We start from the raw sequence: 13,667 nt of genomic DNA, 5'->3' as shown, positions 1-13,667 counted from the left end.
ACGGTGTCTGAGCGGCCTATACACGGTGTCTGAGCGTCCTGTACACGGTGTCTGAGCGGCCTGTACACGGTGTCTGAGCGGCCTGTACACGGTGTCTGAGCGGCCTGTACACGGTGTCTGAGCGGCCTGTACACGGTGTCTGAGCGGCCTGTACATGGTGTCTGAGCGGCCTGTACACGGTGTCTGAGCGGCCTGTACACGGTGTCTGAGCGGCCTGTACACGGTGTCTGAGCGTCCTGTACACGGTGTCTGAGCGGCCTGTACACGGTGTCTGAGCGGCCTATACACGGTGTCTGAGCGGCCTATACACGGTGTCTGAGCGGCCTGTACACTGTGTCTGAGCGGCCTGTACACGGTGTCTGAGTGGCCTGTACACGGTGTCTGAACGGCCTGTACACGGTGTCTGAGCAGCCTGTACACGGTGTCTGAGCGGCCTGTACATGGTGTCTGAACGGCCTGTACATGGTGTCTGAGCGGCCTATACACGGTGTCTGAGCGGCCTATACACGGTGTCTGAGCGTCCTGTACACGGTGTCTGAGCGGCCTGTACATGGTGTCTGAGCGGCCTGTACACGGTGTCTGAGCGGCCTATACACGGTGTCTGAGCGGCCTATACACGGTGTCTGAGCGTCCTGTACACGGTGTCTGAGCGGCCTGTACATGGTGTCTGAATGGCCTATGCACGGTGTCTGAATGTCCTGTACACGGTGTCTGAACGGCCTGTACACGGTGTCTGAATGTCCTGTACACTGTGTCTGAGCGGCCTGTACATGGTGTCTGAGCGGCCTGTACACGGTGTCTGAGCGGCCTGTACACGGTGTCTAAGTGGTCTGTACACGGTGTCTGAACTGCATGTACACTGTGTCTGAATGACCTGTACAGGGTGTTTGAACGGCCTGTACACGGTGTCTGAGCGTCCTGTACACGGTGTCTGAGCGGCCTGTACACTTTGTCTGAACGGCCTATACACGGTGTCTGAGCGTCCTGTACACGGTGTCTGAGCGGCCTGTACACGGTGTCTGAGCGGCCTGTACACGGTGTCTGAGCGGCCTGTACACGGTGTCTGAGCGGCCTATACACGGTGTCTGAGCGGCCTGTACACGGTGTCTGAGCGGCCTATACACGGTGTCTGAGCGGCCTGTACACGGTGTCTGAGCGGCCTATACAGGGTGTCTGAGCGTCCTGTACACGGTGTCTGAGCGGCCTGTACACGGTGTCTGAGCTTCCTGTACACGGTGTCTGAGCGGCCTGTACACGGTGTCTGAGCGGCCTGTACACGGTGTCTGAGCGGCCTGTACACGGTGTCTGAACGGCCTGTACACGGTGTCTGAGCGGCCTGTACACTTTGTCTGAGCAGCCTGTACACGGTGTCTGAGCGGCCTGCACACGGTGTCTGAGCGGCCTGTACACGGTGTCTGAGCGGCCTGTACACGGTGTCTGAGTGGCCTGTACACTTTGTCTGAGCGGCCTGTACACGGTGTCTGAGCGGCCTGCACACGGTGTCTGAGCGGCCTGTACACGGTGTCTGAGCGGCCTATACACGGTGTCTAAGCGGCCTGTACACGGTGTCTGAGCGGCCTGTACACGGTGTCTGAGCGGCCTATACACGGTGTCTGAGCGGCCTATACACGGTGTCTGAGCGGCCTGTACATGGTGTCTGAGCGGCCTGTACACGGTGTCTGAGCGGCCTGTACACGGTGTCTGAGCGGCCTGTCCACGGTGTCTGAGCGGCCTATACACGGTGTCTGAGCGGCCTATACACGGTGTCTGAGCTTCCTGTACACGGTGTCTGAGCGGCCTGTACACGGTGTCTGAGCGGCCTATACACGGTGTCTGAGCGGCCTGTACACGGTGTCTGAGCGGCCTATACACGGTGTCTGAGCGGCCTATACACGGTGTCCGAGCGGCCTGTACACGGTGCCTGAGCGGCCTGTACACGGTGTCTGAGCGGCCTATACACGGTGTCTGAGCGGCCTGTACACGGTGTCTGAGCGGCCTGTACACGGTGTCTGAGCGGTCTGTACACGGTGTCTGAACGGCCTGTACACGGTGTCTGAGCGGCCTGTACACGGTGTCTGAGCGGCCTGTACACGGTGTCTGAGCGGCCTGTACATGGTGTCTGAGCGGCCTGTACACGGTGTCTGAGCGGCCTATACACGGTGTCTGAGCGGCCTATACACGGTGTCTGAGCGTCCTGTACACGGTGTCTGAGCGGCCTGTACACGGTGTCTGAGCGGCCTGTACACGGTGTCTGAGCGGCCTGTACACGGTGTCTGAGCGGCCTGTACACGGTGTCTGAGCGGCCTGTACATGGTGTCTGAGCGGCCTGTACACGGTGTCTGAGCGGCCTGTACACGGTGTCTGAGCGGCCTGTACACGGTGTCTGAGCGTCCTGTACACGGTGTCTGAGCGGCCTGTACACGGTGTCTGAGCGGCCTATACACGGTGTCTGAGCGGCCTATACACGGTGTCTGAGCGGCCTGTACACTGTGTCTGAGCGGCCTGTACACGGTGTCTGAGTGGCCTGTACACGGTGTCTGAACGGCCTGTACACGGTGTCTGAGCAGCCTGTACACGGTGTCTGAGCGGCCTGTACATGGTGTCTGAACGGCCTGTACATGGTGTCTGAACGGCCTGTACATTGTGTCTGAGCGGCCTGTACACGGTGTCTGAACGGCCTGTACACGGTGTCTGAGCGTCCTGTACACGGTGTCTGAGCGGCCTGTACACGGTGTCTGAGCGGCCTATACACTTTGTCTGAACGGCCTATACACGGTGTCTGAGCGTCCTGTACACGGTGTCTGAGCGGCCTGTACACGGTGTCTGAGCGGCCTGTACACGGTGTCTGAGCGGCCTGTACACGGTGTCTGAGCGGCCTATACACGGTGTCTGAGCGGCCTGTACACGGTGTCTGAGCGGCCTATACACGGTGTCTGAGCGGCCTGTACACGGTGTCTGAGCGGCCTGTACACGGTGTCTGAGCGGCCTATACAGGGTGTCTGAGCGTCCTGTACACGGTGTCTGAGCGGCCTGTATACGGTGTCTGAGCTTCCTGAACTCGGTGTCTGAGCGGCCTGTACACGGTGTCTGAGCGGCCTGTACACGGTGTCTGAGCGGCCTGTACACGGTGTCTGAGCGGCCTGTACACTTTGTCTGAGCGGCCTGTACACGGTGTCTGAGCGGCCTGCACACGGTGTCTGAGCGGCCTGTACACGGTGTCTGAGCGGCCTATACACGGTGTCTAAGCGGCCTGTACACGGTGTCTGAGCGGCCTGTACACGGTGTCTGAGCGGCCTATACACGGTGTCTGAGCGGCCTATACACGGTGTCTGAGCGGCCTGTACATGGTGTCTGAGCGGCCTGTACACGGTGTCTGAGCGGCCTGTACACGGTGTCTGAGCGGCCTGTCCACGGTGTCTGAGCGGCCTATACACGGTGTCTGAGCGGCCTATACACGGTGTCTGAGCTTCCTGTACACGGTGTCTGAGCGGCCTGTACACGGTGTCTGAGCGGCCTATACACGGTGTCTGAGCGGCCTGTACACGGTGTCTGAGCGGCCTATACACGGTGTCTGAGCGGCCTATACACGGTGTCCGAGCGGCCTGTACACGGTGCCTGAGCGGCCTGTACACGGTGTCTGAGCGGCCTATACACGGTGTCTGAGCGTCCTGTACACGGTGTCTGAGCGGCCTGTACACGGTGTCTGAGCGGCCTGTACACGGTGTCTGAGCGGCCTGTACACGGTGTCTGAGCGGTCTGTACACGGTGTCTGAACGGCCTGTACACGGTGTCTGAGCGGCCTGTACACGGTGTCTCAGCGGCCTGTACACGGTGTCTGAGCGGCCTGTACATGGTGTCTGAGCGGCCTGTACACGGTGTCTGAGCGGCCTGTACACGGTGTCTGAGCGGCCTGTACACGGTGTCTGAGCGGCCTGTACACGGTTTCTGAGCGGCCTGTACACGGTGTCTGAGCGGCCTGTACACGGTGTCTGAGCGGCCTATACACGGTGTCTGAGCGGCCTGTACACGGTGTCTGAGCGGCCTATACACGGTGTCTGAGCGGCCTGTACACGGTGTCTGAGCGGCCTGTACACGGTGTCCGAACGGCCTGTACACGGTGTCTGAGCGGCCTGTACACGGTGTCTGAGCGGCCTATACACGGTGTCTGAGCGGCCTGTACACGGTGTCTGAGCGGCCTGTACACGGTGTCTGAGCGGCCTGTACACGGTGTCTGAGCGGCCTGTACACGGTGTCTGAGCGGCCTATACACGGTGTCTGAGCGGCCTGTACACGCTGTATGGAGCTGTGCTGTCCCCGACCTTGACACTGTGCACATCCGCCAGTCACAGACGTTGCAGTCTCTGATTGGTGGGTGGCAGATGTTAGTCCCCTCGGATCTGATCTTGATGGCATATCCTTAGATTAGGTTGAATAGAGCTGTAACACGATGGTGAACACTATCAATATTGTAAGAAGCATTGGTCCTGGGAGAGAACATCTCTACAAGGCCGGGGTCACACAACTCAGCCGAGAAAATCGGACCAATTATGCTAATCACCCTCTGATCAGAGTTTCATCATTTTCTTGGATTTGGAGAATAAAATATAAATTCTCCATCTTCTCCATTCTGTAAGTCCATGAAAAGTGGACTGCACTCTGATGTCGTCCGATTTTTTCCATGGACATATAGACATGAATGGCCGAGTGCCATCCGGATGCAACTCGTCCATGCTGTGATTTTTTTCCTCGAACCACGAAAAAAATTGGACAAAATGACAGATAGCGCTCATCCAATTTTTACAGTTGTGTGTATGAGCCCTAGGACCGTGCTGCACTTAGATCCATACCACATTGTGGCGGATTCCACGTGGCTTCCTGCAGCTCCTCGGTTTGCATGGGGCATGAATGTAATTTTCTTTGGGATTTCTATTGGCACCTGTGAAAAATTGCAAAAAATGATTCTATTTAAATGAAATGATGTTGTAGAAAATAGATTATCCCAGTGCACATCTGCTTTCTTTTCTCTAGTTTGCAAGTTTAAAGCTCATAAACGTTGCGCTGTACGAGCCACAAATAACTGCAAGTGGACCACGCTGGCGTCGGTGGCGAATGACATAATAGAAGATGAGGACGGTGTAAGTAGAGGCCGGTGGCTCATAGTTCACACTTACATTTCTGTAGTTCTTTGCTAAGATGGTGATATGGTAAAAAACAAATGTGGGCGCGTGTTTCAGCAGATGACGTATGTTCTACAGGTAACGCAACCTGATCAAGAGCTATGTATACCAATATGAAGCATCACATTATCATACAGAAATGAGGAGGATGTGACCACTCTGTGGCGTAGTGCTGTGCTTTGTTACAGGAGCACAGTCACTCCCTTAATGAAGGCTGAGCAGATATGGGTCTTACTGCAGACTTCATTAAGTGTCATATATTTTATAGATTTATTGCAAAGGAATGTGCTACATTTTAAAAAATGCTCCTGTCTCTTACTTGTCCTGCAGTGATGACGTGTTCACTGCAGCTGCAGCCAATCACTGGCCTCAGCGGTCATGGTAACATGACCAATGAAGCCAGTGATTGGCTGCAGTGGTGGCATCTGTTCAGCACGGCAAGTGAGAAACCACCAAGGACCACCGGAGCGGTGCGCTGGACCAGCAAGGAATTAGCATATGAAAATAAGTTATTTGTTTGATTTATCACACTCTCTGCATTAAGTAGTTTTTCATGTCTGACGACTCCTTTAAACAAACATGGCCTGTGCTCAGGCGGTGCGGTGGACCGGTGATGTGGTGAGTGCCGTGCATTTATTATTAACATGCACTGAACTGAGCTGCAGCATCACTATGGGTGACTGGCTCTGACCACGCCGCAACACCGTCATCCTGCTGAGCGCAGGGGCGCACCACTGCATCCAACATATCTGTAAACTGCATCACTCTGGTGCCTTAAAGGGAATCTGCAGAATTTCACCCCCCAAACTATTTATATGCACATGTTGCTCTTTAAAAGACAAGTCCAGCAATATCTTTACATGGCCGGTCTGTTCCTCCATTATTGAGAAATCAGCGTTTGAATTGATAAGCAAATGAGGCTGAAGAACTATGGTAGATCTGAAGCCTCTGTCACGCCAGCTCTATTCTGCTTGACTGATGGTTCTTTTGCCTGAAGTCACTCAATATAGAGGCTGTCAGTGAAGCAGGAGGTAGTGTTAGGTGGTGAATAGAGCTGGAGTGACAGAGGCTTCAGATCTACCATAGTCCATAGTCTGCCTCATTTGCATATCAATTCAATCACAGATTTCTCAGTAATGGAGGAACGGACCGGCCATGTAAAGATATTGTTGAACTTGTCCTTGAAAGAGCCACATGCACGTATAAATAGTCGGGGGGTGAAATCCTGCTGTCAGATTCCATTTAAGTCTGAATATTTTTAGGCCTTATAATAAGTATTTTCTTTTTTTAGTGTAAGTGAGCTATACTGCCACTTAGAGCTGTGCTTTAAAGGGTTGTCCACAACGTTGATATTGATATTCTATGAATTGAATAGGGGCTGAGCCATACATTCTTTACATTCGGCTGCCTGCAAAGCTGATCACAGCTGATTGATGGGGGTGTCAGGTGTCAGACCCCCACCATATGATATTGTTGACCTAAGCTAAGAGTAGGTCATTAACATCAAAGTAGTGGACGAACCCTTTAAGTGTATTCACCTGTCACCAGGTTTTTGCTGTGCAATTTTTTCCTGGTTTTTGTTTTCAAAAGAAACATTATTGCTATCTTTCTTATGTAATCTGAGAGCAGCATAATGTAGAAGCAGAGATCCTAATTCCAGCGATATGTCACTTACTGGGCTGCTTGCTGCAGTTTTGATAAAATCACAGTTTTCTCTGCTGCAGATGTAGCAGTTCTCTGAATGCTGAGCTCTGCATAACTCCGCCCACACCACTGATTGGCTGATTTTTGTGTACAATGTGCATAGGTAGAAAGCAGCCAATCAGTGGTGGGGGTGTGGTTGGACTACCTGGCAGCTAGTTTACAGGTCCTCTACTGATAATCTCCTGCTGATAAAACACTGATTTTATCAAAGCTACAGCAAGCAGCCCAGTAAGTGACACATCGCTGGAATCAGGGTCGCTGTCTCTTCTTCTTGCTGCTCTCAGATTAGGTGGCAAAAATCTGGTGACAGATTCCCTTTAATAAAACAGGTTGTCTGGGATATTGTTATCTCTTCCTATTGAATTAACAGTGAAATATTTGCTTGTAGGGCGAGGTGTAAGTGTGTAAGTCTTACATTGTGTCAGTTATGTATTGAGGTCCAGGATTCAGGATCATACGCTGACAGTCTGGATATATTCCTTTATGGGAAATCATTTACATTCTTTTATTGTCTGACTTGTTACCAGTTTTCCGTTCCTTTTTCTATATTTTCTATATTTTTTGTAAATTCATATTAGTCAAATATATATTTTTTGGTTTGATCAATAAATCTTGACAAATGGATTTCTCGGTCTATGATGCTGCTTTTCGCTTTATAGGTGACAATGCCCCATCAGTGGTTGGAAGGGAACCTGCCGGTCAGCGCCAAGTGTGCAGTGTGTGATAAAACATGTGGGAGCGTGCGGAGGCTGCAGGACTGGAGGTGCTTGTGGTGCAAAGCCATAGTAAGTCACTGGACGCTCTGTCTGCTGGAATCCATGTGTTGTCGGATTATACAAAGCATATACCCAGCCTTCGAAAATATTCATACCATGGGAATTTTTCCACATTTTTTTCACGATTTTTTAACTGGGATTTTATGTGATATGTGCACACAAAGTAACAAGTATTTCTGAAGTGTCAAGGAAATAATACAGATTTTTTTTTTAAATATTTGAAAAATCTAAATCTGAAAATTGTGACGAACATTTACATGGTAGATACGTCTGTGGGAATGAATAGACTTGCACTATTTATCCACCTTGCATCTGCACAATAAGGCTACGTTCACACGTTGCGTTTTTGCATTTTTTTTTTTATGACAATTAAAAGTTGATTTTTAAAGGACCAGCGAAAACTATGAGATTTCAGAAATCTCCTGCACACGCTTGTAACTGGAAAACTGCAGTGATTTTTAAATCAGCAGCATCTTAATTCTTTCAGCATTTTTGCAGCGTTTCTTCACCCATAGAAAACAATGCGAAAGTGAAAAAAACTAACGTTATTAAACATATACTGTGGAGAAAGCACCCATGTAATCTGCACCCAAAACACGATGCAAAAAATACATAAAACACGCAGCGAAAAACAGCGAAAAATGGGCGTTTTGAATGCAGTGTTTTTCCTGCCAAGAGAGTGTACAATTTTTCAGTCCCTCTATGTGACTACAGACTTGTGAATCCTCACCTCACGCACTGTCAGGATTCTTGGGCACCAGGAGCGGCGGTGCATACATGCAGTCATGTGCCAACTAGACGTGCAGTGACTCAGTATAAGTGAATTGAGCGAGGTTGGACACATCTAGTTGGAATGTGGCTGATCGTATGCAAATTGTATAATTACGGTCACATGACCTCCTGCTCCTGGTGCTGGAAAATCCTGACAGCATGCAGTGTTCGGATTCTCCGGCATCAAGAGCAGCTATACATGCAGTCATGTGGTGACTAGACGTGCGCGGCCTCTCTCAGTATAAGGGAATTGAGCAAGGCCGGACACATCTAGTTGGAATGTGGCCGGACATATGCAAATTGCATATTTGCTGTCACATGACCTCCTGCTCCCGATGCCGGAGAATCCTGACAGCATGCAGTGTGCGCTCTGTGAGGATTCACAAGTCTGCAGTCCCATAGAGTAACTGCAGATTGAGCTCCAAGCCTGGTCAACTACTTTAATAGAGGAGATAGTGGAGTCTTTAGTCCAAACTTACAATATAAACTAAGCACATAGCCTTGTAGGTGTACAGCCCCTATAATAAATGATGTGTGCATCTTAATGAAGCAGTCGCATCTTACTCCACTACGCCCATAGAGGACACAGGATGTATTAGTTGCTGCAGAGCGGAATAAAATCTTTTTGTTTTTAATATCACCTCTCCGTTGTGGAGATATTAGCAACCATAGTGTTTGGCATCTAATGAGTTAAGTCCAAGTGGATGCTAATTAGGAAACTTGGTGCACCTTGTATGTGGCGGAGAGGCTCGGTGCAGCGATCCACGACTATTGCAAGCGTTGTGGTACTTTCCTGTGAGTTACACCACTGGAGTTGGGCAACACTTGCGATATCTAGTTGCAGTTGTGCAATTGTAGATTTATAAGCCCTAAAGGGGTTGTTGCATAAAGAGAATCCAATTTTTAAAAGAAGCCAACCTGTCTGACCAGTGGTGACCAGCTGTACAGCTGTAATGCCGGGAAAGACACCTTTGGCAAGAAATGCAGCATGGAAGGATGACCGCAGTCTTAGTAGTGAGCGGACAGGGATAAGGCTGGTCATAAGGGTCAATGTTTCGTCCTTATTTTCTTGTCTTATTTACTGTAGTGTTTGGAGAACAATTAGAGGTTGGTATGTTCTCTGCTTTAATTCAGTTACTTAATATGTTAATTAATGAGTCGGTTAATTAATATTGGTGTTTTAATGAAATTGTTAGACTATCTCAGAAACATTTCTATCATTTTTAGGTGCATAGTTCATGTAAAGAGCAACTAGGCAAAGTATGTCCCCTCGGAGCCTGCAGAGTCTCTATAATCCCTCCTACTGCGCTAAATAGCATTGACTCAGACGGTAAGTGCCCCCCCATAGTGACTAGTGGGGTACCACAGGGATCAGTATTGTACACAAACGGGATAATTAGGATAGAGTATCAAGTTGCATACTACCAAGGTTATAAAATAAAATATAAGCATACTATCCATATTGCAACTTACTCATTGAATATATATAAAGAGGCTGATCGTCAAATAGACTATATTCAAGAGGGAGCCGAAGCACAAAACAACGATCTATAGCCAATTATATTGAAAAATGTGAAACAATCTTTATTAAACATATAACCACAGGAAGTCTGGAGAGACTATTGAATGCAAAAAATACATACACAAGCCTAAAAACCAGATTAAAAACAAGCAAGTATCACGCAAAGTACAGATTCCTCTATTGTCAAATCCCTATTGCACAAAGACATTGTATAGCAGAGAAGATATATATGTAGATATACAAGAAGAGCGATCTATATGTGTCCAAGATGCCCCCATTCAGATAAACCTATATCCTACCCTCACATCATGTCCCATGGTAATCACTCATATTTACCTTGGTGGGGAGGGCGAAGCCTGCACAACCTGCACAATGCGTGTATCCCCGACGCGCGTTTCGGCGCTATTGCCTTCCTCAAGGGATCAGTATTGTGTATTCTTCATCATCGTATTGTTGGTGTAAAGAGTAAAATACTACCATTCATAGAAGTAGATAATCTCATTTCCTCCATCTTTATTTTGGATGTTTACCGCATACCTGACCTGTCATGAACACCGCCCGCTCGCTGCACATGTAACTTGGATGCGAATGTAAAGGGAGACTCTGCTTCCCACACTCACTCGTCCACTCACTTATCACACTAGGCTAATAGTGAGCTCCGCGCTCCCCATAGCCAGTTCGCTCACCCGCACCACTCTTCTTGCTGCCTCCACTCGCCGTTTTGTTAGACCAGCGAGACTATTACGCTGGATGACACAAATTCACACACACACTGCTTTTCACCACCAAACAGGTACACGGTTGGCACTCTGGCATGCACATGGTAACGCAACCTGTACTTTCCCTCTTCGAGGTTGTGGGTACGTTTAGATCAGTGAGCAACCAAGATATCACATTTTTTATTTCATATACAAACGTTACAGTGCATACAACCATGGCAAAAAGATAAAATAACAAAAAGACACACCGTACATAACAACATACAAAAGCAGTAAGGCTCCCCGATCAGAGATACAAAATATTCGCAGATTGATTATTGCAGAAATGACATAGAAATAAAACAAGGAGACAGCCAGTCTACGTTAGGGGCAATTATCTTCACCCATGGGTTACCACCTCCTTGATAATGAAGAAGTACAAAGAGACAGTGTTCTAGGTGTGTGGTGATAGCGGATTTTAATGCCCCTAATCCGTAACACGGCCTGATGCCAGCGGAGCGTCTACCATGTAGGAATTTGATTGAAATTTGCTTTGATAAGAATCGGAGTAACTCGCTTAACTCTTCTGTTTCAGGTTTTTGGAAAGCTACGTCTCCGGTGTCCTGTGCTAGTCCACTTCTTGTGTTTGTAAATTCTAAAAGTGGAGATAACCAAGGTGTAAAGTTTCTGCGCAAATTTAAGCAATTCTTGAATCCAGCACAGGTTTTTGACCTCATGAATGGTGGTCCACAACTAGGGTGGGTATAAAATGATTGCTGTTTGTTCATATTTTCTGATCAAAGCATTTTTAACGTGTTCAATAATAGTATACCAACCACGATCAAAAGTATGCTTGAAAATAAAGTTTATAAAATATCTTATTAGAGAAATCTGCTTCTTTCTGCTCCAGGACTGATCAGTCATTCTCAAAATTATCAATTCATGTGTAAAATGTGTCTTCAGTGAGTTTAGATTTTTCCATTACTGAGATAGGAGATGGCAGTTGGTGCTCATAAAGTTCTATGGAGAACTGTAACTGTTGTTTCAGGAGAACGTGCAGCATAATGTCTGTGTCTGTCTCTAGCTCCTCCCATCTCAGGAGAACTTGCAGCAGAATGTCTGTGTCTGCCTCTAGTTCCTCCCTCCTCAGGAGAACTTGCAGCAGAATGTCTGTGTCTGTCTCTAGCTCCTCCCACCTCAGGAGAAAAAATATCTGTCTCTAGCTTCTCCTACCTCAGGAGAACTTGCAGCAGAATGTCTGTGTCTGCCTCTAGCTCCTTCCACCTCAGGAGAACTTGCAGCATAAAGTCTGTGTCTGCCTCTGGCTCCTTCCACCTCAGGAGAAAGAATGTCTGCCTCTAGCTCCTCCTACCTCAGGAGAACTTGCAGCAGAATGTCTGTGTCTGCCTCTAGCTCCTCCTACCTCAGGAGAAAGAATGTCTGTCTCTAGCTCCTCCTACCCCAGGAGAACTTGCAGCAGAATGTCTGTGTCTACCTTTAGCTCTTTCCACCTCAGGAGAACTTGCAGCAGAATGTCTGTGTCTACCTCTGGCTCCTTCCACCTCAGGAGAAAGAATGTCTGTCTCTAGCTCCTCCTACCTCAGGAGAACTTGCAGCAGAATGTCTGTGTCTAGCTCTAGCTCCTCCTACCTCAGGAGAAAGAATGTCTGTCTCTAGCTCCTCCTACCTCAGGAGAAAGAATGTCTGTCTCTAGCTCCTCCTACCTCAGGAAAACTTGCAGCAGAATGTCTGTGTCTACCTCTAGCTCCTCCTACCTCAGGAGAAAGAATGTCTGTCTCTAACTCCTCACACCTCAGGAGAACTTGCAACAGAATGTCTGTGTCTGCCTCTAACTCCTCCTACCTCAGAAGAAAGAATGTCTGTCTCTAGCCCCTCCTACCTCAGGAGAACTTGCAGCCCAATGTCTGTGTCTTCCCCTAGCTCCTCCTACCTCAGTAGAACTTGCAGCATAAAGTCTGTGTCTACCTCTAGCTCCTCCCACCTCAGGAGCAAGAATGTCTGTCTCTAGCTCCTCCCACCTCAGGAGATCTTGCAGCAGAATGTCTGTGCCTGTCTCTAGCTCCTCCACATCAGGAGAACTTGCAGCAGAATGTCTGTGTCTACCTCTAGCTCCTCCCACATCAGGAGAACTTGCAGCATAAAGTCTGTGTCTACCTCTAGCTAATCCCACCCCAGGAGAAAGAATGTCTGTCTCTAGCTCCTCCCACCTCAGGAGAACTTGCAGCAGAATGTCTGTGTCTGTCTCTAGCTCCACCACATCAGGAGAACTTGCAGCAGAATGTCTGTGTCTGCCTCTAGCTCCTCCACATCAAGAGAACTTGCTGCAGAATGTCTGTGTCTGTCTCTAGCTCCTCCACATCAGGAGAACTTGCAGCAGAATGTCAGTGTCTACCTCTATCTCCTCCCACCTCAGGAGAACTTGCAGCAGAATGTCTATGTCTGCCTCTAGCTCCTCCCACCTCATGAGAACTTGCAGCAGAATGTCTGTCTGCCTCTAGCTCCTCCCACCTCAGGAGAACTTGCTACAGAATGTCTGTGTCTGCCTCTAGCTCCTCCCACCTCAGGAGAACTTGCTGCAGAATGTCTGTGTCTGCCTGTAGCTCCTCCCACCTCAGGAGAACTTGCTGCAGAATGTCTGTGTCTACCTCTAGCTCCTCCCACCTCAGGAGAACTTGCAGCAGAATGTCTGTCTGCCTCTAGCTCCTCCCACCTCAGGAGAACTTGCTGCAGAATGTCTGTGTCTGCCTCTAGCTCCTCCCACCTCAGGAGAACTTGCAGTAGAATGTCTGTGTCTGCCTGTAGCTCCTCCCACCTCAGGAGAACTTGCTGCAGAATGTCTGTGTCTGCCTTTAGCTCCTCCCACCTCAGGAGAACTTGCTGCAGAATGTCTGTGTCTGCCTCTAGCTCCTCCCAACTCAGGAGAACTTGCAGCAGAATGTCTGTGTCTACCCCTAGCTCCTCCCACCTCAGGAGAACTTGCTGCAGAATGTCTGTGTCT

The 13,667-nt window shown here is 49.2% G+C and overlaps 1 protein-coding gene across 4 annotated transcripts in view; it reads left to right on the top strand.

Moving 5' to 3' along the window:
* The window catches only part of LOC141154171 (diacylglycerol kinase eta-like), a 269,412-nt gene that overhangs the window by 196,771 nt on the left and 58,974 nt on the right, over positions 1-13,667 (top strand). For all 4 annotated transcript variants that reach the window (XM_073639678.1, XM_073639679.1, XM_073639677.1 and 1 more), the window contains 4 exons: positions 5,029-5,135; positions 7,541-7,666; positions 9,656-9,758; positions 11,244-11,406. In XM_073639678.1, the coding sequence (XP_073495779.1) occupies positions 5,029-5,135; positions 7,541-7,666; positions 9,656-9,758; positions 11,244-11,406 (499 nt within the window). The remainder of the gene's footprint in view (positions 1-5,028; positions 5,136-7,540; positions 7,667-9,655; positions 9,759-11,243; positions 11,407-13,667) is intronic.

The sequence above is a fragment of the Phyllobates terribilis genome, unplaced genomic scaffold (assembly GCF_046119375.1).
Source record: "Phyllobates terribilis strain yellow unplaced genomic scaffold, ASM4611937v1 Scaffold_7__3_contigs__length_470593459, whole genome shotgun sequence".
Taxonomy (NCBI): domain Eukaryota; kingdom Metazoa; phylum Chordata; class Amphibia; order Anura; family Dendrobatidae; genus Phyllobates; species Phyllobates terribilis.
The sequence above is the reverse complement of the archived record's forward strand: the minus strand, read 5'-3'. Positions and strand labels throughout refer to the sequence as shown.